Source organism: Symphalangus syndactylus, chromosome 16 (genome assembly GCF_028878055.3).
Source record: "Symphalangus syndactylus isolate Jambi chromosome 16, NHGRI_mSymSyn1-v2.1_pri, whole genome shotgun sequence".
Lineage (NCBI taxonomy): Eukaryota > Metazoa > Chordata > Mammalia > Primates > Hylobatidae > Symphalangus > Symphalangus syndactylus.
This window is the reverse complement of record NC_072438.2, coordinates 55,671,807-55,697,842: the sequence shown is the minus strand read 5'-3', so window position 1 is coordinate 55,697,842 and position 26,036 is coordinate 55,671,807. Positions and strand designations below refer to the sequence as shown.

Below are 26,036 nucleotides of genomic sequence, written 5' to 3'. Positions count from 1 at the left end.
TACCATTCCTTCTGAAACTATTCCAATCAATAGAAAGAGAGGGAATCCTCCCTAACTCACTTTATGAGGCCAGCATTATCCTGATACCAAAGCCGGGCAGAGACACAAGCAAAAAAGAGAATTTTAGACCAATATCCTTGATGAACATTGATGCAAATATCCTAAATAAAACACTGGCAAACAGAATTCAGCAGCACATCAAAAAGCTTATCCACCATGATCAAGTGGGCTTCATCCCTGGGATGCAAGGCTGGTTCAACATATGCAAATCAATAAATGTAATCCAGCATATAAACAGAACCAAAGACAAAAGCACATGATTATCTCAATAGATGCAGAAAACGCCTTGGACAAAATTCAACAGCCCTTCATGCTAAAAACTCTCAATAAATTAGATATTGATGGGTCGTATCCCAAAATAATAAGAGCTATCTATGACAAACCCACAGCCAATATCATACTGAATGGGCAAAAACTGGAAGCATTCCCTCTGAAAACTGGCACAAGACAGGGATGCCATCTCTCACCACTCCTATTCAACATAGTGTTGGAAGTTCTGGCCAGGGCAATTAGGCAGGAGAAGGAAATAAAGGGTATTCAGTTAGGAAAAGAGGAAGTCAAATTGTCCCTGTTTGCAGGTGACATGATTTTATATCTAGAAAACCCCATTGTCTCAGCCCAAAATCTACTCAGGCTGATAAGCAACTTCAGCAAAGTCTCAGGATACAAAATCAATGTACAAACATCACAAGCATTCTTGTACACCAATCACAGACAAACAGAGAGCCAAATCATGAGTGAACTCCCATTCACAACTGCTTCAAAGAGAATAAAATACCTAGGAATCCAACTTACATGGGATGTGAAGGACCTCCGCAGGGAGAACTACAAACCACTGCTCAACGAAATAAAAGAGGATACAAACAAATAGAAGAACATTCTACCCTCATGGGCAGGAAGAATCAATATTGTGAAAATGGCCATACTGCCCAAGGTAAATTATGGATTCAATGCCATCCCCATCAAGCTACCAATGACTTTCTTCACAGAATTGGAAAAAACTACTTTAAAGTTCACATGGAACCAAAAAAGAGCCCACATCGCCAAGTCAGTCCTAAGCCAAAAGAACAAAGCTGGAGGCATCATGCTACCTGACTTCAAACTATACTACAAGGCTACAGTAACCAAAACAGCATGGTACTGGTACCAAAACAGAGACATAGATCAATGGAACAAAACAGAGCCCTCAGAAATAACGCCGCATATCTAAAACTATCTGATCTTTGACAAACCTGACAAAAACAAGAAATGGGGAAAGGATTCCCTATTTAATAAATGGTGCTGGGAAAACTGGCTAGCCATATGTAGAAAGCTGAAACTGGATCCCTTCCTTACACCTTATACAAAAATTAATTCAAGATGGATTAAAGACTTACATGTTAGACCTAAAACCATAAAAACCCTAGAAGAAAACCTAGGCATTACCATTCAGGACATAGGCATGGGCAAGGACTTCATGTCTAAAACACCTTGCAACAAAAGCCAAAATTGACAAATGGGATCTAATTAAACTAAAGAGCTTCTGCACAGCAAAAGAAACTACCATCAGAGTGAACAGGCGACCTACAGAATGGGAGAAAATTTTCGCAACCTACTAATCTGACAAAGGGCTAATATCCAGAATCTACAATGAACTCAAACAAATTCACAAGAAAAAAACAAACAACCCCATCAAAAAGTGGACGAAGGACATGAGCAGACACTTCTCAAAAGAAGACATTTATGCAGCCAAAAAACACATGAAAAAATGCTCATCATCACTGGCCATCAGAGAAATGCAAATCAAAACCACAATGAGATACCATCTCACACCAGTTAGAATGGCCATCATTAAAAAGTCAGGAAACAACAGGTGCCGGAGAGGATGTGGAGAAATAGGAACACTTTTATACTGTTAGTGGGACTGTAAACTAGTTCAACCATTATGGAAGTCAGTGTGGCGATTCCTAAGGGATCTAGAACTAGAGATACCATTTGACCCAGCCATCCCATTACTGGTATATACCCAAAGGATTATAAATCATGCTGCTATAAAGACACATGCACACGTATGTTTATTGCGGCACTATTCACAATAGCAAAGAGTTGGAACCAACCCAAATGTCCAACAACAATAGACCAGATTAAGAAAATGTGGCACATATACACCATGGAATACTGTGCAGCCATAAAAAATGAGTTCATATCCTTTGTACGGACATGGATGAAACTGGAAATCATCATTCTCAGTAAACTATCACAAGGTCAAAAAACCAAACACCGCATGTTCTCACTCATAGGTGGGAATTGAACAATGAGAACACATGGACACGAGAAGGGGAGCATCACACTCCAGGGACTATTGTGGGGTGGGGGGAGGGGGGAGGGATAGCATTAGGAGATACACCTAATGCTAAATGATGAGTTAATGGGTGCAGCACACCAACATGGCACATGGATACATATGTAACAAACCTGCACATTGTGCACATGTACCCTAAAACTTAAAGTACAATAATTAAAAATAAATAAATAAATGTATGTTTACACACACACACACACAAAAAAAACCCACTTCCAACAGTGGATAAATCATTCAAATAGAAAATCAACCAGGAAACAGTAGACTTGAACAACATTATAGACCAAATCGACCTAACATAAATAGAGAGCATTTCATCCAACAGCAGCAGAGTATACATTCTTTTCAAGCACAAGTGAAAGGAAAATAAATCTTGGGGCCCCAAAATCACTAAGCTAGAGGGAAAGTCAAGCTGGGAACCACTTAGGGCAAACCTGCCTCCCATTCTATTCGAAGTCATCCCTCTGCTCACTGAGATAAATGCGTATCTGGCTGCCTCTTTCAGAGAGTCTAATCAGAAACTCAAAAGAATGCAACCATTTGTCCCTTACATATGAACTGAAAGCCTCCTCCCTGCTTCGAGATGCCCTGCCTTTGCTTCCAGTTGTCCTGCCTTCCCGGACTGAAACAATGTTCACCTCACATATGTTGACTGATGTCTCATGTCTCCCTAAAATATATAAAACCAAGCTGCACTCTGACCAACCTTGGGCACATGTCGTCAGGACCTACTGAGGCTGTGTCACAGATGTGCATCCTTAACTTTGGCAAAATAAACTTCCTAAATTGACTGAGACCTGTCACAGATTTTGGGGGTTCACACATTCATGGAACACTCTCCAGGACAAATCTTACATTAGGCCACAAAACAAGCCTTAACAAATTCAAGAATACTGAAATCATTTTGAGTAGCCTTTCCAACAACAATAGCTAAATTATAAATTAATAAGAGGAAAACTGGAAAATTCACAAATATGTAGAAATTAAACAACACTTCCCTAAACAGACAATGGATCAAAGAAGAAATCAAAAGGAAAAATTTAAATTATGTTGAGACAAACAAAAATGGAAACACAATGTACCAAAACTTACGGGATGTAGCAAACACAGTTTTAAAAGGGAATTTTGTAGCAATAAACACCTACATTAAGAAAAAATAAAGACATCAAACAACCTAACTTTATACCTGTCGGAGTAGAAAAAGAACAAAGCCTGAAGTCAACAAAAGGAAGGAAATAATAAATATCAGAGCAAAAATAATGAAATAGAGGATAGAAAAATTAAAAAAATCTATGAAACTAAGAGTTGGTTTTTTGAAAAGATAAAATGGATAAACTGTTAGCTAGACTTACTAAGAAAAAAGGAGAGAACATCAAATTAATAAAATTATAAATCAGTGTGGAGATGTTACAACCGATACCACAGAAACACAAATAATCATAAGTGACTACTATGAGCAATAATATGCCAAAAAATTGGATAGCCTAAAAGAAAGAAATGGACCAGTTCATAGTAACAAACAATCTACCTAGACTGACTCATGAAGAAATTCAAAATCTGAACAGTTCAATAATGCATAAGGAAATTGAATCAGCAATCAAAAACCTCCTCAGAAGCAAAAAGCCCAGACCCAATTGCCTCACTGGTGAATTCTACAAAACATCTAAAGAAAAATTAGGTTGACCATAGTGGCTCATGCCTGTAATCCCAGCACCTTGGGAGGCCAAGGCAGGCGGATCACCTGAGATCAGGAGTTCAAGACCAGCCTGGCCAACATGGCGAAACCCTGTCTCTACCAAAAGTACAAAAATTAGCTGGGTGTGGTGGCAGGTGCCTATAATCCCAGCTACTCAGGAGGCTGAGGCAGGAGAACTGCTTCAACCTGGGAGGTGGAGGTTGCAGTAAGCTGAGATTGTGCCATTGCATTCCAGCATGGGTGACAAGAGTGAGACTCTATCTCAAAAAAAAAAAAAGAAAGAAAGAAAAATTAATGCCCAACCTTCTCAAACTCTTTCATAATTGAAGAGGAGAGAACACTTGCAAATTCAGTTTATGAGGCCATTATTAGCCTGATACCAAAGCCAGACAAGGATGCTACAGGAAAAGAAAGTGATAGGCCAATAGCCCTAATGAACACACATGTGGAAAATCCTCAGCAAAATACCAGCAAACTGAATCCAACAGTACATTAAAAGGATCATACACCCTGATCAAGGGGGATTCATCCTTGGGATGCAAGGATAGTTAAATATATGCAAATCAATAAATATGATACAATGTATTGACAGGGTAAAAGACGAAAATCATATGATCATCACAATAGATGCAGAAAAAGAATCTGAAAAATTCAACATTTTTTCATGATAAAAACTCTCAACAAATTAGGCATAGCAGAAATAGACCTCATCATAACAAAGGCCACATATGACAACCCACAGCTAACATCATACTTAGTGATTAAAAGTTGAAAGCTTTTTCTCTGGGATCAGGATCAAGACAAGGATGCTCACTCTCAGCACTTCTATTCAACATAGTACTGAAAGTCCTAGCTAGAGCAATTAAGCAAGTAAAAGAAATAAAATACATCTAAATTGGAAAGGAAAAAGGTAAATTGTCCCTATTTGCAGATGACATGATTATATATATATATATATATATATATATATATATCCTTAAAAACTCCACTAAAAAAAACTGAAAAACTGTTAGAATTAATAAATTCAGTAAATTTGCAGGATACAAAAGCAGAATACAAAAATCAGTAGCATTTCTATGTACTACCAATGAACTATCTGAAAAAGAAATCAAGAAAACAATCCCATTTACAATAGCATCAAAAAATACTTAGGAATAAATTTAACCAAGGAGGTAAAACACCTGTACACTGAAAACCACAAAATGATGATGAAAGAAATTGAAGACCACAAATTAATGGAAACATATCTGGTGTTCATGAATTGGAATAATCAATATTGTTAAAATATTCATACTACCAAAAGCAATCTGCAGATTCAATGTAATCCTTATCAAAATTCCAACAACATTTTTCACAGGAATAGAAAAATCAACCCTAAAATTTGTATAAGACCATAAAACACCTCAAGTACCCTAAGCAATGATGAGCAAAAAGAACAAAGCTGGAGGCATCACACTACCAGATTCCAAAATACACTACAAACCTGTAGTAATTAAAACGGCATGGTACTGGAATAAAAACAGATATATAGATCAATAGAACAGAATAGAGAGCCTAGAAATAAATCCACACATTTACAGTTAATTGTTCTTTGACAAAGGTACCCCAAACACACAACGGGGAAAGGACAACCTTTTCAATAAGCAATGGTGGGGGAACTGGGTATCCACATGCAGAAGAATGAAATTGGACTCTTACCTCATACCATATACAAAAATCAACTCAAAATAGATTAAAGATTTTTGGGCTTCAAACTGTGAAACTACTAGAAGAAAACATCAAGAAAAATCTTCAACATTGGTCTGGGCAATGCTTTTTAAATATGATCCCTAAAGCACAGGAAACAATAGCAAAAATAGACAAATGGGATTCTATCAAACTAATAAGCTTCTATATAGCAAAGAAAACAATCAACAGACTGAAGAGACAACCTATGGGATGAGAGAATATATTTACAAACCATATATAGATTGAGTATTCTTTATCCAAAATCACTGGGACCAGAAGTATTTCAGATTTTGGATTCATTTTTTGGAATATTTGCATTATGCTTACTGTTTGAGCATCCCAAATCCAAAAGTACAAAATCTGAAATGCCCCAAGCATTTCCTTAGAGCACTGTGTCAGTGCTCAAAAAGTTTTGAATTTTGGAGCATTTCGGATTTTGGATTTTTTTTACTTGAAATGTTCAACCTATATATGATAAACGGCTAATATCCAAAATGTATAGGGAACTCAAAAAACTTAATTGCGGCACTATTCACAATAGCAAAGAGTTGGAACCAACCCAAATGTCCAACAACGATAGACTGGATTAAGAAAATGTGGCACATATACATCATGTAATACTATGCACCCATAAAAAATGATGAGTTCATGTCCTTTGTAGGGACATGGATGAAACTAGAAACCATCATTCTCAGTAAACTATCGCAAGGACAAAAAACCAAACACCGCATGTTCTCACTCATAGGTGGGAATTGAACGATGAGAACTCATGGACACAGGAAGGCGAACATCACACTCCGGGGACTGTTGTGGGGTGGGGGGAGGGGGGAGGGACAGCATTAGGAGATATACCTAATGCTAAATGACGAGTTAATGGGTGCAGGAAATCAACATGGCACATGCATACATATGTAACAAACCTGCACATTGTGCACATGTACCCTAAAACCTAAAGTATAATAATAAAATAAAATAAAAGACTTAATAGCAAGAAAACAAACTGATTTTTTTAAATGAGCAAATGACATGAATAAATATTTCTCAAAAGAGGACATCCAAGTGACCAACTAGTATGTGAAGAAACGCCCATCACTAACCAAAGAAATACAAATTAAAAGTGCAATGAGACATCACCTCACACCTGTTAAAATGGCCAGTACCAAAAAGGCAAAAGACAGCAAATGCTGGCAGGAGATGTACAGCAAAAGGAACCCTTGGTCACTGTTGTGGGAATGTAAATTAGTATAGCCATATTATGGAAAACATTACCAAAGTTTCTTTAAAAATTAAAAATAGAACTACCATATGATCCAGCAATCCCACTTCTTGGTATATATCCAAAGGAAAGAAATTAATATTGAAGAAATATCTGTACTCCCACATTCACTGCAGCATTTTTCACTATAGCCAAGAAATATAATTCACCTGTGTCCATTGACAGATGAATGGATAAAGAAAATGCAGCTATACGCAAACATACATATGTATGGAATAGTGTTCAGCCTGAAAAGAGGAAATCTTGTCATTCGCAGCAACATGGATGAACCTAGAGGACATCATGCTAAGTGAAGTAATCCAGGCACAGAAAGGCAAATACTGCATGAGCTCATTTATATGTAGAATTTGAAAAAATTGAACTTGTGGAAGCAAAGAGTAGAATGGTGGTTGCCAGCGGCTGGGGGAGAGGAGGGTTGAGAAGATGTTGGTGAAATGATACGAAGTTTCAATTAGACAGGATGAAAAATTTCTGGAGATCTACTGTAAAGCATTGTGACTGTAGTTAATAATAATGTATTGTATATTTGAAAATTGCTGAGAGTAGATCTTAAATATTCTCATCACAGTTTTAAAATTAAGGCATGCCTTCTACTTATGCCTTTACTATTTTCATAATTAAACTGAGTGGGAAAGCAAATCTAGCTCCCTTCACAGTTGGTTTGGATCAATCTGCAGTCGTGGTTAGCCAAAAATATTTTATTTGGTTTTCTCCACACTCCTGCTATACAAAGAATAACGACACAAGAAAATCCTTTTCTTCCCTGATTTTTTAGCTTCCATTTAACAAACCATCTCAATCAGCAAAAGGAGGGAATCCTTTTATTTTACTTCTACCATTACTACTGCAAATACTAATGTTGCTATTGCAGCTACTGTTAAACAATGAGCATTCACTATGCACTATTCTAAGAACTTTTTGTGTCATTCATACCTCACATAGCCTTAGGAAGTAACCACTACTAGTTTTCCCATTTTTAGATGAGGCACTTGAGGCTCAGAGAGGTTAAGCAACTGGCCCACAGTTACCAAACTGTTCACTGGCAAGAGTGAGGATTTGAACCAGACAGATGACCCCAAGGCCAGGAGTTTCCTAGTCACATTACACTTACATAGGGCAAGATCAATACAGGAATTGGAACAAATCTAGACTTGGTGATAACTCTCCTCATATTCATCACCTACACTTTGGTACAATTTTTTCTTGTTGTAAGGAGGGACAAAGAAGAAAAAGAGAATGGAGAGATTTCTCTTCTCCCCCTAAAAAATGAGAAATGTTTATTAGCTGGTAAAAGTGGTAGAAATGTCAAATAATAATAATGTATATGATATGTTCTGTGTTTGGCTTTATGTAGAAGTTTCCTCTCATTATCCAGTCATGGGGAAGAAAAGAGCACACACTCCAACTCATATGTTTTGCTGCAAATAGATTTCTCTTTTAAAAAACAAAACAAGGCCAGGCACGGTGCCTCACACCTGTAATCCCAGCCCTTTGGGAGGGAGAGGCAGGTGGATCACTTGAGGTCAGGCTTTCGAGACCAGCCTGACCAATATGGTGAAGCCCTCTGTCTACTAAAAACACAAAAATTAGCCAGGTGTCAGGGTGTGCACCTGTAGTCCCAACTACCCAGGAGGCTGAGACAGGAGAATTGCTTTAACCCAGGAGGCAGAGGTTGCAGTGAGCTGAGATCGCACCACTGCACTCCAGCCTGGGTGACAGAGCAAGACTCCACCTCAAAAAAAAAAATTATATTTCACATGGTAATGAATTTTTCACATGTGATGTAAATGAATTATCCATGATCCATAGTCTCAATCCTAACTGCACATTAGAATAACCTGGAAATAATTTTTTAAATTCCACAGCCCAGGTACCACCCCAGGAGGTCCTGATAAATTGGTCTGGGGTGGGGCCCAGGCAGTGGTATTTTTTAAAAGCTGTCCAAGTGAATCTAATGTGCAGCCAAAGCTGAGAATACCAGCAACCCAATGATGCTAACAGGCTTTCTCCCCACTTATTAGTTCCATCACTGACTAGCCATGTGACCCCAGTGAAGTTACCTCATGTTCTTAAGCTTGAGCTTCCTCATCTATTAAATGCGGATAATATGAGGACCAACCAATAAGGATTAATTGAGATAACACAAAAAGCACCTAGAATAGGGTCTGGGACATAGGAGCATTCAAATACTAGCTATTGTGGGGGTGGCAGTGATGATGATGGTGATGATGATGATGATGTGAAATTTTTTAACCTGAGGTTACAACATATTTCTTGATTCCAGAAAGCAAGCACCGTAACTTCAACCCAAACCAGATTTTATCATCTTTGTCACAGGCTCCCTTACCTGGAATAAACCTCTAGGACAAAATATAATTTCTAGCTCATTTTGAGGTAATATGTAGGTTCCATAGAGGGATGCAGTAGTTCATAACTGGAACTACAACATAAAGGAACTCACCTGGGATTAAAATGAATTTTCTCAGGAACTTCTCTGTGGTCTATGACCACTTTCTGGTTGTCTCTATAATTAGTGGGGTCATCAGGGATCCTAAATTTTGCCATCTGAATTTCTGAATCACTCAGTTCAGCGTGGGAGATTCTTGCATAACCCAACCTGTAGCAAAAACAGAAATGGTTTGTAAAAGTTTTATTATTATATAGAAATCTAATGAGATCCAAGTTATACCACCTTTGTTATTAAGCCAGTTTCCCACTTCTTACTCTACTCTGTGTATCACAACTGGAATTAACTTAAATTGTTAATCTAAATATTGGCAAAATATTGCTTTTATGATATAAATGAATAAAGAATATGTACATAGATTTAATTAACTATTCTTAGCAATCTTACTTTACTTTTTTTATACTAATGAATATTCTAGCCATACAAATTGCCTCCCACACAATCATGTTTTGAGTTAATAACAGGAATTCTTCAGAATGACAGGGGTGTTTGCCTAAATTCTTTCTTACCTTTAAAAATCCAAATGCCACATGCATATTTTCAGCCAACTTTCAAGTCTAAAATCAAAGATTTTATATATCTGAAAAAATTCCATATCCTGTTTTGGCTTAGAGCCATCAATTCCTGGGGAAATTCAAAGCACTTTGTAGACATTACGCAAAGAGTTCTTATTTGAGAAGCTCACGTGGAAAACACGGGGAACCATGAACAACAAAAAATTCATTTTATTTTATTACATTGTGCTCTTCCAGAAAAACAGACTTAGGTCAGCTTCAGTCGTTCGTTTATTCAATGAAGCACATATGTATATATATGGAGTGCCTACTACATGCAGGCACTGTTCTGGGTGTTGGGGAATAAGTCGTGAATAAAACGAAGTCCTTGCCCTCATGGAACTTTCATTCTAGTAGGGAAGGATGCATTAAACACATATGTATGTTTACAATCAGTCAGGTAGTGACAGGTAAGTAAGCACTGGGGGAATGCAGTGTAAGGAGGACAGGCAGTGATGAGTAGGAGAGGCTGCTATCTTATGGTGGATGGTCAGGGCATACTTCTGCAATAAAGTGACACTACAGCAAAAAATTCAATGAAGGGAGGTATCAAGCCATGCAGATACTGGAGGAATGGTGTTTAGGGAAGGGGAACAGCAAATGCAAAAGTCCTGAGGTGGAAATATGCTTGGTGTTTTGGGGGCCAACTCCACCATGACCGGAGTGAAGTGCATAAGAGGGAGCATGCAAAGCCTTCCTCACAGGCCACTGTGGGGACCTGTTTTGTTGTTGTTGTTGTTGTTGTTGTTGTTGCTGCTTTTTTTTTTTTTATTTTTTGAGAGTGAGATGAGAATCCATCAGAGAGGTTTGAAGCAGAGGTCTGTGACAGCTACAAGGTAGAGAATCATCTTCAGGGAAAGGGTCAAAGCAGGGAGACAAGTTATGAGGCCACTGCAATAACTTAGGTAAAAGATGATGGGGGCTCGGACCTGAGTGGCAGGAGAAGGGAAGCACTTAAATCAAAGCCTATGCCTGTAACTCCATGCAAAATAGAAACAGAAACCCAGAGCAGGACCAGCAGAAGAGGCAAGTCTGCCCACTGAGAAAGGTAAGCAGAGCTGTGACTGAACATCAGATGTGGCTCTGAGCTGTCAGACAGCTTAATGCATTGTCTGGGCTCAAGTCCTAAATCTTTGCACTTCTGTGTAATTCTAGGTCACTGTCTTTAGTAAATGTAGGTTATTTATTCCCAAATCTCTAAGATCAAAGTTCTAACCCATTTAACAGGCACTGCCTTCAAAAATACACCAAAAGCCTTGAAACTGAAGAATGTGACAATCCAAATCTTCCATTAAAACAGAGGATCCCCTATTGTTGTCCAATAAGTATTTATTAAGCACCTACTACCTACTACGTATAGAGCACTGAATTTGGTGATTGAGATGAAAGCTTACAAAATTAGTTTTGTGGACAGAAACTGAAAAACCCTAGTTCCTAACTTCATTAATAAGGAAATTTTTTAAATTACCTTCCTATTTTGTGTTCCCCCCAAAATTCATTTGTTGAAGCTCTAACCCCTAGTGTGGCTGTATTTGGAGACGTGTCTTCTAAGGAAATAATTAAAGTTAAATGAGGTCATAAGTGCAGGGGGTCCTGATCCTAAAGGATTAATGGCTTTATAAGAAGAGACACCAGAGAGCTCACTCTCTCTCTGCAGGCACAACCCAAGGAAAGGCCATGTGGGCACATGGCAAGAAGACAGTTATCTGCAACCCAAGGGGACAGTCCTCACCAGACACCAACCCTGCTGGCACCTTAATCTTGGTCTTAGAATCTACGGAACTGCAAGAAAATTAATTTCTGCTGTTTAGACCACCCAGTCTATGGTATTTTGTTATGTCACAGAGTATTAAATTCATACATAAATAAATATATATTTTATATATACAATATCGTATTTTATATATATACTTTATATATACACATATATGTGTGTGTATATATACATATATATGTATATATTTATCTATATATGTATATAAACTCTGCCTTCCCATTCTCCTAAGGGGAGGTAATAAAGGTTTCAGAGCCCAACAGTGAGCTATTATGGGCACCAGTTACTATAAATACCACTGTTCCTTGGTTCCCAACATTTTTTAAAACTTGAAATTAAACCTATTTCAGCCTATATGAAAAGTCATTTTCTAGAATTTCTGATATCTCATTTAAACAATTGCTTTAACAAATATTTAAACAGAAACAGTGTTTTCAATCTGAGATACTTTACAAAACTCACCCTTCAGCACCTTCTGTCCTACCGTAACACTTTGGAAACACCAAATTATAGTCAAGCTATCTGTTCCGCACTATTTGGGCATGTGATGCACCTTTTAGAGTTTCTGAGTTAGTGGTGTAACCGAAACAGTCTTAGCATCTCGAGGGCCTCCTTGGCCCACCTCAGTAAGCATATGGCTCCATGGAGTTGTCCAAGAACCAGTAAAGGTCACTATTTTACTTAGTAATGTCCAAAGTGCTTACTAAGGATCCACAGATCCTTACAAGATCTGTTCTCTTCCCTGCCTGCCCACACACTCTCTCCTTCCTTCCTCAGCCGCCCCTCACCCCACTCCACCCCAACCCTTTCCAGCCCCACTACCCTCACTTTTCCTCAAACATATGCAGCACTCCTGCATTGGGGCTTTTGCACTAGCTCAGCCCTCTACCAGGAAGTATCTTCTGCCAGGAGGCCAAATGGCTCCCTCTTTCCAATCTTGGCTGAAATGTCATCTTCTTAGTAAGACCTACCCAGCTCCCTACTTACAATCGCACCCCACCTCTATATTCTGGAAGCTCCTTCCCCTGCTTAGTTTTTCCCACCACTCCCATCATCTACTAAAATAGATCACCCTGCAATTATTTCTCACGATTTTTGTCCACCCTCCCTCCACCAGCATATGGATCCTTCTCTGTTTTGTTTACTGCTTTATCCCTATTGCCTGGCATCCATTCTGCTAGATCAATACTTGTTGAATGGCAAATGGGGTCTAGAGCAAGAGAAACTAACAATTTGCTTTCACTGGACTGTAACTCATAACTGAACAAGCCATATCCCCACTGGGAGAGGAGTTGAATCCATGATTCTATATCATCCCAGAAAGCAACCATTTTCTCTCATAAATGTAGGCCACAGATCTTAGAAGATAAGGTTACTTAGAGAGTGATTCATTAACGTCAGTCCCTATCTTCAGGCAGGCAATGCCAAGACGCCTTTGGGTGATGAACTGCTCTATATGGAGAAAAGACTACTAAGGCTCAGAGAAGTCTGTCCTAGGAGCCCACACCAGGGCTCCCCACACTGTCCGCAAGATGGCAGTTAGAGGGCTCAGGTCAAATATCTCCAGACAGATTCTGTCCTAACAGGAGAACCCTTGAGTGTTTCAGGGAAGGTCTCCAGCATGTTCCCTCTGTGGAAGAACTTTGTATGTAGAGGAACCTGTGAATCAACCCACTGTGTACATCATCTACCACCACCTGCCATACTCATATCACTTCTCTCACTCTACTCCAGCCACAATGGCCTCCTTGCTCTTACCCCGCAACATCCAGCATCCTCCTCTCAAACTTTCCCTGCCACCCCTGCCTGAAGTGCTGTTCCTCAGGGTATGCACAGGTGGGGTCCCTCCTTCCACTTGAGGTGCTGCCCAGAAATCATTCCATCATACCCCACCCACTCTTTATAACCTACCACAGCCACCCCGAACACACCCTGCCTTCTCACCTGGATTTATTATTTTTCTTTCATCATGCACATCTCCACCTGTCATAGCCTGTCATTTCTTTTTTTTTTTTTTTTTTGTGAGATAGAGTCTTGCGCTGTCGCCCAGGCTGCGATGCAGTGGCGCAATCTCTGCTCACTGCAAGCTCCGCCTCCCAGGTTAACGCCATTCTCCTGCCTCAGCCTCCTGAGTAGCTGGGACTACAGGCGCCCGCCACCATGCCCGGCTAATTTTTTGTATTTTTAGTAGAGATGGGGTTTCACCATGTTAGCCAGGATGGTCTTGATCTCCTGACCTCGTGATCCACCCACCTCGGCCTCCCAAAGTGCTGAGATTACAGGCATGAGCCACCGCGCCCGGCCAGCCTGTCATTTCTTATCTGCTTATTTTATGTCTCCTTCCACTGCAATGTAAGTTCTACCACAGTCAAGGATTTTGTTTTTTTCCTATTATATTGCCACTCCCGAGAACAACACCCAGTACATAAAGGGGATTTAGTAAATACTTGTTGGATAAATGAATGAAAGAATGGTTAGTCCCTCTTTTTTGGTATTAAACTGTTCCTTGCTTTATTGATACAAATACTGCCTTCAAAACTGATTTATACAGTTACATATTTGAATTTTAAAATCTCAGCTGTATTATTTTGGATCACATATGTATGTATACAGTCATGTGTCACTTAATGACAAGAATGCATTCTAAGAAATGTGTCATAAGGCGATTTCGCCATTGTGTGGACATCATAGAGCATACTTATACAAGCCTGGATGGTATAGCCTACTACGCACCTAAGCTATATGGTATGGCCTATTGCTTCTAGGCTACAAACCTGTACTGCATGTAACTGTACTGAATATTGTAGACAACTGTAACACCATGGTAAGTGTTTGTGTATCTAAACATAGAAAAGGTACAGTAAAAGTATGATATTATAATCTTATCAACTACCATTGTAGATGTGGTCTGCTGTTGACTAAAAATATCATTAAGCAGCACATGACTGTATGTATCCAAATATGTATTATCCAAGTATATCATACACATGCATATGCATGTGTATGATATACTTGGGTAATATTTTTATGTGGAATGATATTTTTTAAATACAATTTACCTAGAGATATCACTACAGTATAGTAATGGCCCCATCAAATTAGTTAACTTACCCAGGATTATTGATAAGAAGCTGGCAAGGCTGGAACTCAAGCCCAGGACTTTCTCATCCAATGGTCCATGATGTTTCCACTAAACCATACATTCAAAAATGGTGCCATTCCTCCCATGTGTTGACAGCTACATATTCACCATGCCTAATAGCCTACACAGTATCCTCTTATATAATTAAGCTTAATTTGCTTAGCTATTTCTACTTTTGTAAATTATGAGACTATGCCTTGAAAAAGATGTTAAACTGTATAGTCAAATCAATGTTTATAAACACTGATTGCTTTTTATAAAAAGCAACAAAAATTAATTGCTTCCTGTTGTTTTTCCTTCTCAGACAGACCCAAAAGATCACAGTAATAATAGATTAAAAACAAAATCAAACCCTTGTGCTCACCTGATCAGCCCTCGATACATAATGTATTCACACCATCTGTCATGATCAGTACTGTCGATATCCTAATAAAGAGCAGAGAGGAGAATGTTTAAAGCATAAAAAACAAAGCTCAATTCCACATTGCCAAAAACTATGTGAGCTACATGATACATATCTCTTTGTACATGCTGTTTTCCTAGCTCCTACTGATCTTTTTTGGTCCAAATTATTTGCTCATTCTACATATATTTATTGAGCACCTACTATGCACCCATCTAGCTTCTGTACTGCATGCTGAGAAAACAAAGAGGAAGGAGGTCTGGAGAGTGACTTAGGTAAATAAACGATTACAAAATAGCCCCTGACTCCTGGCAGCTTTCCAAGTCTCTCATCCCCAGCAGCACTGACCTCACCTTCATTGGTCATCCTGTACAGTACTTTACACACACTAGCTATGCCATCATGCCACATATCTGTTTCTATGTCTCCATCCTTCCACACCTGCACAGAGGGACCCTTAATCACTTTTGGCCAACCTGGCACTTAGCATAAAACCTGGCGTTGAGCAGGTGCTCCATCTGTGTTTGTTAAATTGAATCATGGAAATAAGAACATTTGGGAGCAATCATGAGTCTCTTTGATATTGAGAGCTTGGGACCAGGGTTATTATTCATCAAAGAAAGAGAATAGAAAGATATTATTTTCTATCATGTGTTGGGAAAACTATAAATATGAGGTGTTTATTCTGAAGACAGAAATCTCCATTTTCTTCTGTTTAAACATCTTATAAATAAAAGATATACCTGATTTTTCACCACTTCTGAATTTTACTATTAACATTTAATTAAAAACACATTTTTAGATCACTAAAAGAATACATCACAATTTTATATGATTCTTTATTTTTTTCTTAAGCTTAGTGGTAGACACATGGATGTCTATTAATTAATCTTTATTGTTGTTTATAGTACACACATGCATATACCTTTTGTATACATAAAAATTATAAGAAATTTTTAAAATTAAATTTAAAATGTTGATGAAGGAAATAAAGAAGCACTCTTCTGGTTTGTCTTGGGAAAATAGAAAACTTTAGTATTGGGAATAATAAACTAAATAAATAATAAATAAATCTATTTAACTATTATTTTGTTTATTAGATTTTTTAAAGGTGCTGTAAGACTTGCAAAAAAACGTTTAAAAATAAAGATGCTGTCAACTTTTAAGACTGCAGAATTTAAATACTCATTTCTTTAAGAGAAAAATCTGTTCATCCAAGCATTAATGATTAAAACTCTTCTCCACATTAATAAACTTCCTCCTAGAGAAAGCAATATAAGAATCCACAACCAATTTTGACACAGCTTTTGATCATGACAGTGGAAACCAAGAGAGGATTAGATGGAAATCAAATCAGTCTTCTTCCTTAACACCATGTATCTCCCTCACACACACTCACGTGCACACGCACACACACAGTATAAGAATGCCCTATTAGGGTGCAATTTTTACATAGACTTGCCAAATTTCGTCTTGTCTAATATTCCTTTGTGCTTTATAGACCATGTACTTACGCGTTTCTCTTATTTGATTTTCAACATACAGCCAGACACACATAATATATGTCATGTAAGTCTGAGGGCTTTGCAGATGTTATCTTCTATTTCATCCTCAAACAACCCTATGATTTCATAGATACCGCTCTCACCACTTTGCAGATGTGGAACTTGAGGCCCAGAAAGGCTAAGTAACTTGCCCCAAGGTCACACAGCTGGTAAATGCAGCATCATCTAGGCTAGTAAATAATGACAGACCATGAGAAGAAAGAGAGGTCCAGCACCACGGCCCAGACGCCTGTGTGGGGCTATCTTAGACCCTCCTGCCGTAAGTAAGCCATCAGCTGACTGCACAGGAGAACCCAGGCAAGAACAGAAAACCACCCAGTCAACCCAAAGAATTATGAGAATATTCAGTTATTACTGTTTTAAGCCACTACGTTTTGAGGTGGTTTGTTACACAGTGATAAATAACTGATACAGTCTCTGTGATTACACACTTTCCAGGTTTTCCTCTTCTGAACTCTCCTTACTCCCTTTCCTGAAATAATCTGTCTTCTCTTCCTTCACCTACACCCCCAGGATAGCCACATTCAATGTGGCCTCATCGGGGCTTTATTTGGTCTTCCTTTTGCACTGCTCTAATTCTAGCACTCTAATTTGCACTTCTCTAATTACTAGCAATATCACCCACTTCCATGGCTTCAACGCTTCCCTACATGGTGGCCACTCCTTAATCTATAACTCTAGTTCTCACTGCCCTTCTGGATTCCAGATCTGTATATGCACCTGCGTATTGGACATCTCCATTAATGTCCCACAGATGCCTCAAACTCAGCCCAAAACTGAACTCATCTTCTTTGTAAAACATTTCTTCCTTTTGTATTCTCTATAAAAATAAATGTCAGTATCATAATCCCTCTGACAAGACCCAGAAATCAAGGATCCATCTGTGGCTCCAGGGCTAAGTTATACAAGGCAATACAGGCTTTTCCTTGTTCTCTTGGGATACTCACTATTGGAAATCACCTGCAAGGCAGAGAGGAAGCCCAAGTAGCCCATGGTGAGGAACCCAGGTCCCCAGCCCAAAGCACCAATTTGCCACCTGTGAACCATCTACTGAGTAGGTCCTCCAGTCCCTAGTTGAGCCTCCTAGCTGATCCTGCATGGAGCAGACATGAGCTATCCCCATTGAGCCCCGTCCAAACTCCAGATTCGTTAGCAAATAGATGACTGCTGTTGTTTTAACACTCTAATTTCTGCCTACCCAAAAAATGCAGAGACTAACTCATCTTCCTAATATCTGCCTTGCCCTTCTTCCAAAATTATGGCATTTTAGCTGTGAATATGGCCATCAGGACTAAACATTGCACCTCTCAGCGTTCTGTACAGCAAGGTATGGCCATTAGACTAAATTTCCGTCAGTGAAATATAAGTAGAAGTGTTAGAGATCAGTTTCTGGGACTTGCCTTTAGAGGGACTGGCATATGCTCTTGGCCCCTTCTTTATCCCTTCCTCTATCCTGCTAACTAGAACCTAAAGGCTGCTGGCTTGGGAATAGAGGCCTTGTCAAATGGAACCACAAGATAGAACACAGATTCCAAACATCACAGAGTGCCATTCCAGTGCTGATTCACCTGCCCACACTTTTACATAAAGAAATACACTCTCTGTTATTTTCTGTCTCATGCAGAAAACTCTCATCATGCCATGCTCTTTCACCTGTCTTCCAAATTCTGTAAATAATGTTACACCCTAAGAAGAGTTAAAGTAGTAAAATCAACGTAAGATGGATAAGCTTTTTTCCCTGCAGATATTATCTCAAGACATGAAGCTGAAAACAGAATGAAAGGGACCAAGACATCTGCATAGGGCATAACTAAACATAACAATCATATTCTCATTCTAAATTAATTCATTTGGCATTATAGTATATATATGTATATCAGTCTCCTGAGAATTTGATTTGTGTGGCAGTTCCCCAGAACATGATTACATTCTGGTGCACTGACAAATTCAAGTGTTTTAGATCTGAAAAGGCAGAGTAATTCAGTGTCGTCTGCTGTGGCCCTGTTGGCTAATTAGCCATTCTTTCTATGTGGCATTTCATTTTGTGTTGTACTCTCAATTCTTTTTTTATTTTTATTTATTTATTTATTTATTATTTATTTATTTATTTATTTATTTTATTTATATTTTCTTTGAGACAGAGTCTCGCTCTGTAGCCCAGGCTGGAGTGTAGTGGTGCAATCTCGGCTCACTGCAAGCTCCGCCTCCTGGGTTCACACCATTCTCCTGCCTCAGCCTCCCGAGTAGCTAGGACTACAGGCACCTGCCACCACGCCCAGCTAATTTTTTGTATTTTTAGTAGAGACAGGGTTTCTCCATGTTAGCCAGGACGGTCTCGATCTCCTGACCTCGTGATCTGCCCACCTCAGCCTCCCAAAGTGCTGGGATTACAGGCGTGAGCCACTGCACCCAGCCCCATAATTAACTTTCACAGTGTGGCAGATTGTGTTTTCTAAACATGGCTACAACAAAATCTCACTTTCCATTAGTATTCTTATCATGTGGTTTTGATATTCCTCCCATCAAGAGTTCAATGTGATGAGACTTGTGATGACAGTGGAAGTAACAGTATATGACTTACAAGGCTGTGCCACACAAAGCAATACAGACTTTTTCTGGTTCTCTTGGGATATTCACTATTGGAAGCCAGCACCATGCAGGGAGGAAGCCCAAGTAGCCCATGGCGAGGAACCAGGGTCCCAAGCCTAAAGCACAACTTGCAACCTATAAATCATCTATGAAGTAGATCCTCCAGTCCTTGGTTGAGCCACCTAGCTGACCCTGCATGCAACAGAGATGAGCTACCCGCATTGAGCCCTGTCCACATTGCAGATTCATGAGCAAATAGATGATTGCTGTTGTTTTAAGCTTGCATGTTTTGTGGTGATTTTCTAGGCAGCAGTAGATACTCAGACTGCACATTAAATTGTTAGGTGAGGTTGGTTTCTTTAAAAACATGAAAGAAAAAAGTGTTTTACTTAATAAATTAGAAACGCTATTAAGATTATGTTACCTTCACATTGCCATGTTCAGTGAGCTGTAGATAATCTCTGGAGCCAGGTGCTGAAGTGATATATCCCAGAAATATCACTTGATTAGAGCTACTTTTCAGTAGTTTTGAAACAGCAATAGCCTGCAGTTTCCTGTCGAGGTCATCTCTAAAAAATGTAAAAATATGGCCCTTTATTGTATTTGTGAAACAAACTTTAAAGTCTTAGGTACCTAAGTTGCCAAAGATTATCTGCATATAGTGAACAAGCCCAGAGTCATTCCTACTCGGGCAACTGTTTTAACATGATACAAATGAACAAGACCTAGATACAGCACTTCGAATGAATAGGCTGACAGACATTTGGCTAAGAACATGACCTTTCTTCACAAATCATATGGAGTCAAGTCAATTTAAAGATCTACTCTAAATACAGCATTTGTTCAACTTTTCATCAGAAGAAATTAAATCGCTAATGTGATAACTCACCATCAGCATTACAGCTAAAGAATTAGTAGTTTAGAAAAGTAAAAAGAGCCAGGAATACTGGCAAGATGAAGAATCCTGACATTCACAGAGCCCGTCAGGCTTATGTAACCTAAGCTCCTTCAACTGAACTTTTTTTTTTTTTGAGACGGAGTCTCACACTGTCACCCGGGCTGGAGTGCAATGGCACAATCTCGGCTCACTGGAACCTCCACCTCCCAGATTCATGCAATTCTCCTGCCTCAGCCTCCTGAGTAGCTGGCATGACAGGTGCACACCACCATGCCCGACTTAATTTTTGTATTTTTAGTAGAGACAGAGTTTTGCATGTTGGGCAGGCTGGTCTTTAACTCCTGGCCTCAAGCAATCCACCCACCTTGTTTCCCAAAGTGCTGGGATTACAGGCATGAGCCACTGTGCCCGGCCCAACTGAACACTTTCTGAAAGCCTCCATGGCTCTCCTGCTCAAACACCGGGTGAACATGGTGTTTTATTATGCTAAGCACTGCAAACCTATAACTGAGATACTTAGGTGGGTACATCAAGCTTCTGGGGAGTTTAGAGTCAGTCCGTTTGGGGGGAAATAGAACATCATATTTTACACGATCCAGCCAGGAAAACAGAAACACCCTAGATGTTTCAAACAAAGTGAATTTAATATAGGGAATTGGTTAGCTAGGTGATGGGAAGCCAGATAGGAGTCAATGAGGCAATCAGAGATTAACAACAATAAGAAACCAGTACCACCTCTACAGCCACAGCGAAAACAAGAGGAGGTGATATTATCAGAGTCCAGAAGCCAGCGCTGACTAGTGGGAGAGGTAGCAACGGAGGAGGCTTCCCAGAGGAGCTGGGACCATACAAAGAAGAGCTGTAGCCACAGAAGAGACTCAGCTCCTCCCAGAGACACCAGAGGAAGCAGAGAGAGAAGGAGAGAAATACACTCGCTTCTCTACTCCCTCCAACCTTGCACTAGTGCCTCCAGTTGGCCAAACCTACCCAGAAGCCAGAAGGCAAGGGACTGTGGGAAATGCAGTTCTCTGCAATGCATAGCTGAGAGTAAGAGCAAGGAATGGAGCCCAGAACAGATAGGCAGTAGTCAAACACAGGCATTTACATAGGAAGGTAGCTAATACATGAGTGTTAAGGGGGAGAATGACAAAGAAAAATAGAAGATCACCAAGCACTGAGAAGACTGGAGAAACCTTGTTGAGTTAGGATCTCAAGACAGGACTGAGTTGGATAAAAATAGCTGAGGACTATTAAAAGATGTCTCAAGAAATAAAAGAGTGAAAAGAATGGCCATTTGTTAAACCCCTTTGCTACTGAATTCTCACAACAGAAGGCAGGCGGTAGCTCTATTTTTGAATGAGGCTAATATGCCTATGGTTATTCTTCATCTCCCCAGCCCACATTCATCCTCTGTGTTTCTCTATGCCCTGGAAGGCTGATCCCTGCAGATTTCATCTCCTGGAGATCCTTCTCTGCTGGTTTCCAGTTAGGTTTGGCCAATTGGAGGCACCCATGGGAGATTAAAAGGTGGGAGAAGAGCAACATTCAGGGATTCCTTCCCCAGTCCCTCTGGCAGTAGCTGCATTCTATGCCAGGTGGTCCCTTGTCCTGGTTCTGGGTCTCACTGGGCTCTGGGAACACTGTTTTCTCTGCCTGTTCCTTCAGCCGTAAGGCAGGTAACGATTCCCCACTGTTACTAGTGTCTGAGTGCTTCAGCCTCTCTTATTTGTTCCATAGGTCCCTCCAGCATCTTGTTAAGTAGTTCTTTCATTAGGTCTGCAGGGAATTCTGTTCCTTCTGATACCTACAACAAGGATTCAAATCCAGGTCTAGAAAATTCCAAAGCTACTGAATCACAGGCAGTGTTTTCAATCCAATATATTTTAGTAACATCTAACTGGAAGTAATCTGTGAATTTGGTTTTACATTTTCTCAGGAGATAAATCTTACCTAGTGAGAGTAATAAAAGCAAAAAGTATATGTATGTGTACAAGGAAAGAGGGCAAGACAGAAAGAGACAGAGCTCACATATGCTTTATGTTTTCTTATCTGTTAATATTTTGTCAGTCCAATAACCCTATAAAGTAAGCTGGAAAAGAGAATTTTATCCCATTTCCAGAGACACGAGAACTGGAACTTACCAAGGTTAACCTGCAACAGTCACATAGTGTCAGATTATGGATTCTGTGTTCTCTTCTCTTTGTATATGATGCATGTTATAGATTTCTTTAAATGGTGATTAGTGGCTCAGTTAATTACCTAAAATAATATCAATTTTCATTATGGTGTTTGCCTGAGGAACTTCTAAAAAATGCTGCTATTTCCTATTTAGTGGTGGTAAAAGACATATTTGTGCAGTCAGTACTTTTAGAAATCTTGTTGAATCAGCTAATAACATGCACAAGCATTAGGAATTATTCATTCCTAATAGGATTTTCACATTTATATGCCATAATCACTGGAAAACGAAATCTCTAAGTATTTATTCACAGTAAGAATTTGTGTATCTAGTACTGTAGAAAACAAAGACAAATAAAACATGTCGTGATCACGTCACAAATTATTCAAGGGTTAACTTTCCTATGTCGCTTGTTGGGAGGCTACAGCATCCCGGACAGTACTTCTGGGGAGTGGCTCAGAGCAGTGGTTCCTAAAGCAAGGACTGAGTCTAGCTGTGTGCTTGGGACATGTCAGATGCTTGATTCATGTTTGACAAATGAATTATTTTTTAATTGCCCAATATATCTTATATTCATAGTTGTCTGATTTGGTTTAGTAATGGCCAGTGTTGATTGAGCACTTACTACATTCATGTACTTTGCATGAGGTAATATGAGCACAAGAACCCCATGGAATAGGTAGGACTATTGCACCTGATTTACAGATGAGAAAACTAAAGCTCAAGGTAGTTAAGAAACTCAGCAAAGGATACACAGCTAGTTAATGAATTAGGATTGTCTGATTCCAGGTTCTGGAATCCCATGCTCTTAATCATTAAACTACACTGCCTTCATCCCTGGAGTTATGTATCATCAATAAGTGTTCACTATTATTGTTACTGCTATTGTTGTCATTATTATTGAATCAAATGAGCAAGACAGCAAGTAAAGGATATGGTGTTATCCAGAGAGCTTTAAGTAGGTGGTTAACAGAAAGTGAGAAAAGGCAATCCTTCCCTCCTCTTTTCCAAGCGCATTCCTAGGGCTCTCTTTTATCTTTCTCTTCCTTTTAAAACCTATTCTTTACATTTTGGGATACATTGGAGAGAGTTAAAGGGGATGGGGAAAAAGGCAAAGGAAAAAAGGGAAGGAGTTCAACCGTTTCTTAGGTTGAGAACTTGCAACCTTTAAACATGAAAGTACCTATGTTTTTTTAAAGATAAACCCAATGTTAAGTACAACATAAGGTCATGGGAATAATTTCTGAATGCCTGTACTTGCTACATGAAAACCACTGGGAAAAAAAGAAAGTATTTCTTCAAAGAGCTTTTTTAAGAGATATGAACCATCTATATCATCCATCCTCCAAACACTCTTCTTATTTCTAAGGAGGTAAGCAAGAGTCTGGTTCATAAATGGTTCATATTAATTATATTTCGATGGTTTATTTATATTATTTATGATATGACTTATTTAAGAAAATATTCAAATATGCTTTCACAGATTCACATAATAGTGTTAGAAACAGTGAGGTAACCAGGGAAATAAGAGTGGCAGACACACCAATTTGTTTAAATAAAACATATAGTACGACAACGTTGTTTTCCTAAAGTATGCCACTTTAAAGTTCTGTGGCCTCTTGTGTCATTAATGCAGGCAAAGCTTGCATGTGAATGTCATAGCTCATAGCTCTTTATATGCATGTTTAAATTATTGTGGTTTAGTATGCTCGAGTATAAGTTACATACTTTTATGTTTGCTTTTACAATATATTGCTGGGATTATTCATGATTTATTCAGTACTGTCACCGGTTGTAAATGTTATTCTTTGGGGATAAAACTCATTCCCCACTCTTCATGTTGCTTGTAGAGGGACTTCCTTAGAAAACCATCACTGGCCTCTCTCCCCATTCTTTACTTTTTGGGAGGACTTTTCTAATTCAATAGTCTTGAAATTAACTTCATGTGCTTGTCTCAAATCCTTCTTTTCTACTCTCCTTGGAAGCTGCCAGTTTGCAGACAGGCTATTTTCCATCCTCTTCTTTCCATCAAGGAGAGAGCTTGCCAGGGCAAGCAGGGTAGGCCCACCATTTAGGGGGAGTCAGGTTCGTGTATATTTTGGTATGTATTCACAAGTCCATATGGGCACTTAAGCCAGGTTGTCCAAATAGGCTTATCAGTATTCAAAGTGATATTTTGGTCTCCCTCTTCCAGATTCCTCTGCCTATCTGTTGTTTGTGAAAACATGAGGGAGAGAAGAGATGTCATTTAATAACCTCAAATCCCAACAGTACTTCCATTTGTAGCAGTAATCCTGTAGGAAAAGGGAATTTCTTTTTCTGTTGTCTGGTTTATTGTGTGGTTGCAAGCACTTGCAACCTTGGGTTTGGGGCTGCCTATGCCCTGGCTGTGTGCTTGCTCCTGGTTGGATGGGTTGTCTGACCTCTCTCAGCGTGGTTTCTTTACCTGCAAAATGGGGCTCTAATAGTGCTTACCTTACACAGAGTGAAGAGCAAACACAGTAATGCACTTTGGACAGCCCCTGCACAGGGAATTGACTGTACAGGTCAGTAAATGCAGACTAACACGGCCTGTCCCTACACCAGCACTAACGGCTGCCTGCATCTTAAATGCTTCTGTCTGATTTTTAAAACTAGCAACACAGGGAGAAATACTTTGGGAGGTAAAAAAGAAGAAAATGAGAAAGGTGATTTCATAGAAATCAAAGTACATTGTTAATAACATTTCTTGGCATTTGTGTAATATTAGGTAGGCCAAAGAAACCCACTCGTGGTTCCCAAAGTGTGTCACGACAAAATCCACCAGCTTGCCCGAAATGTTAACAGTCAATGTGATGGCTGGTGCGATCTCGCCCTCTGGTGACGGAAGAAGGTGATGCTCAGATTTCACAATTGGGTATCTTGACAAAGCCATAATCCTGTATTGGAATGAAAAGAGACATGGGCATCATTGTCAGTCCCACTCTACCATGCACTGGGACTAAGCAAATGCATTAAAAAGGGATGTGTCCCACTGCACGCATCCCACCAAGGGACATTCAAAGCAATGTGGCAGAGATTTATATGGCAGTCCACTTGTCAGATCATTTCATATGCTAGTTAGCACGTCTCACTGTGTCACTAAGGAAACACCATCAACTCTGTTTTAATAAGTGCTATGGACACATGAAAAGGGCAGCATTAGTAATACAAAAAACCCATTGTATTTGCAGTTACTCCGGCAACACATTTGCATAAACAATTCTAATATTAATCAACACATATGGGAAGGTACAATCTTGCCAGCTAGGACATGGAGTAACAACTTACAAAATTAGAAATGAAAAACTGTCCTATAGGCATGTGAAAAGGCATTCCACCTCAC

General features: G+C 39.3%; 1 protein-coding gene across 1 annotated transcript in view; it reads right to left on the bottom strand.

The window, feature by feature from the left end:
* Window positions 1–26,036, bottom strand: part of CWH43 (cell wall biogenesis 43 C-terminal homolog) — a 78,226-nt gene that overhangs the window by 7,906 nt on the left and 44,284 nt on the right. The window contains exons 12-15 of the mRNA XM_055246252.1: window positions 25,441–25,590; window positions 20,020–20,164; window positions 15,403–15,464; window positions 9,563–9,718 (exon numbers count right to left, since the gene is read on the bottom strand). Of these exons, the coding sequence (XP_055102227.1) occupies window positions 9,563–9,718; window positions 15,403–15,464; window positions 20,020–20,164; window positions 25,441–25,590 (513 nt within the window). The remainder of the gene's footprint in view (window positions 1–9,562; window positions 9,719–15,402; window positions 15,465–20,019; window positions 20,165–25,440; window positions 25,591–26,036) is intronic.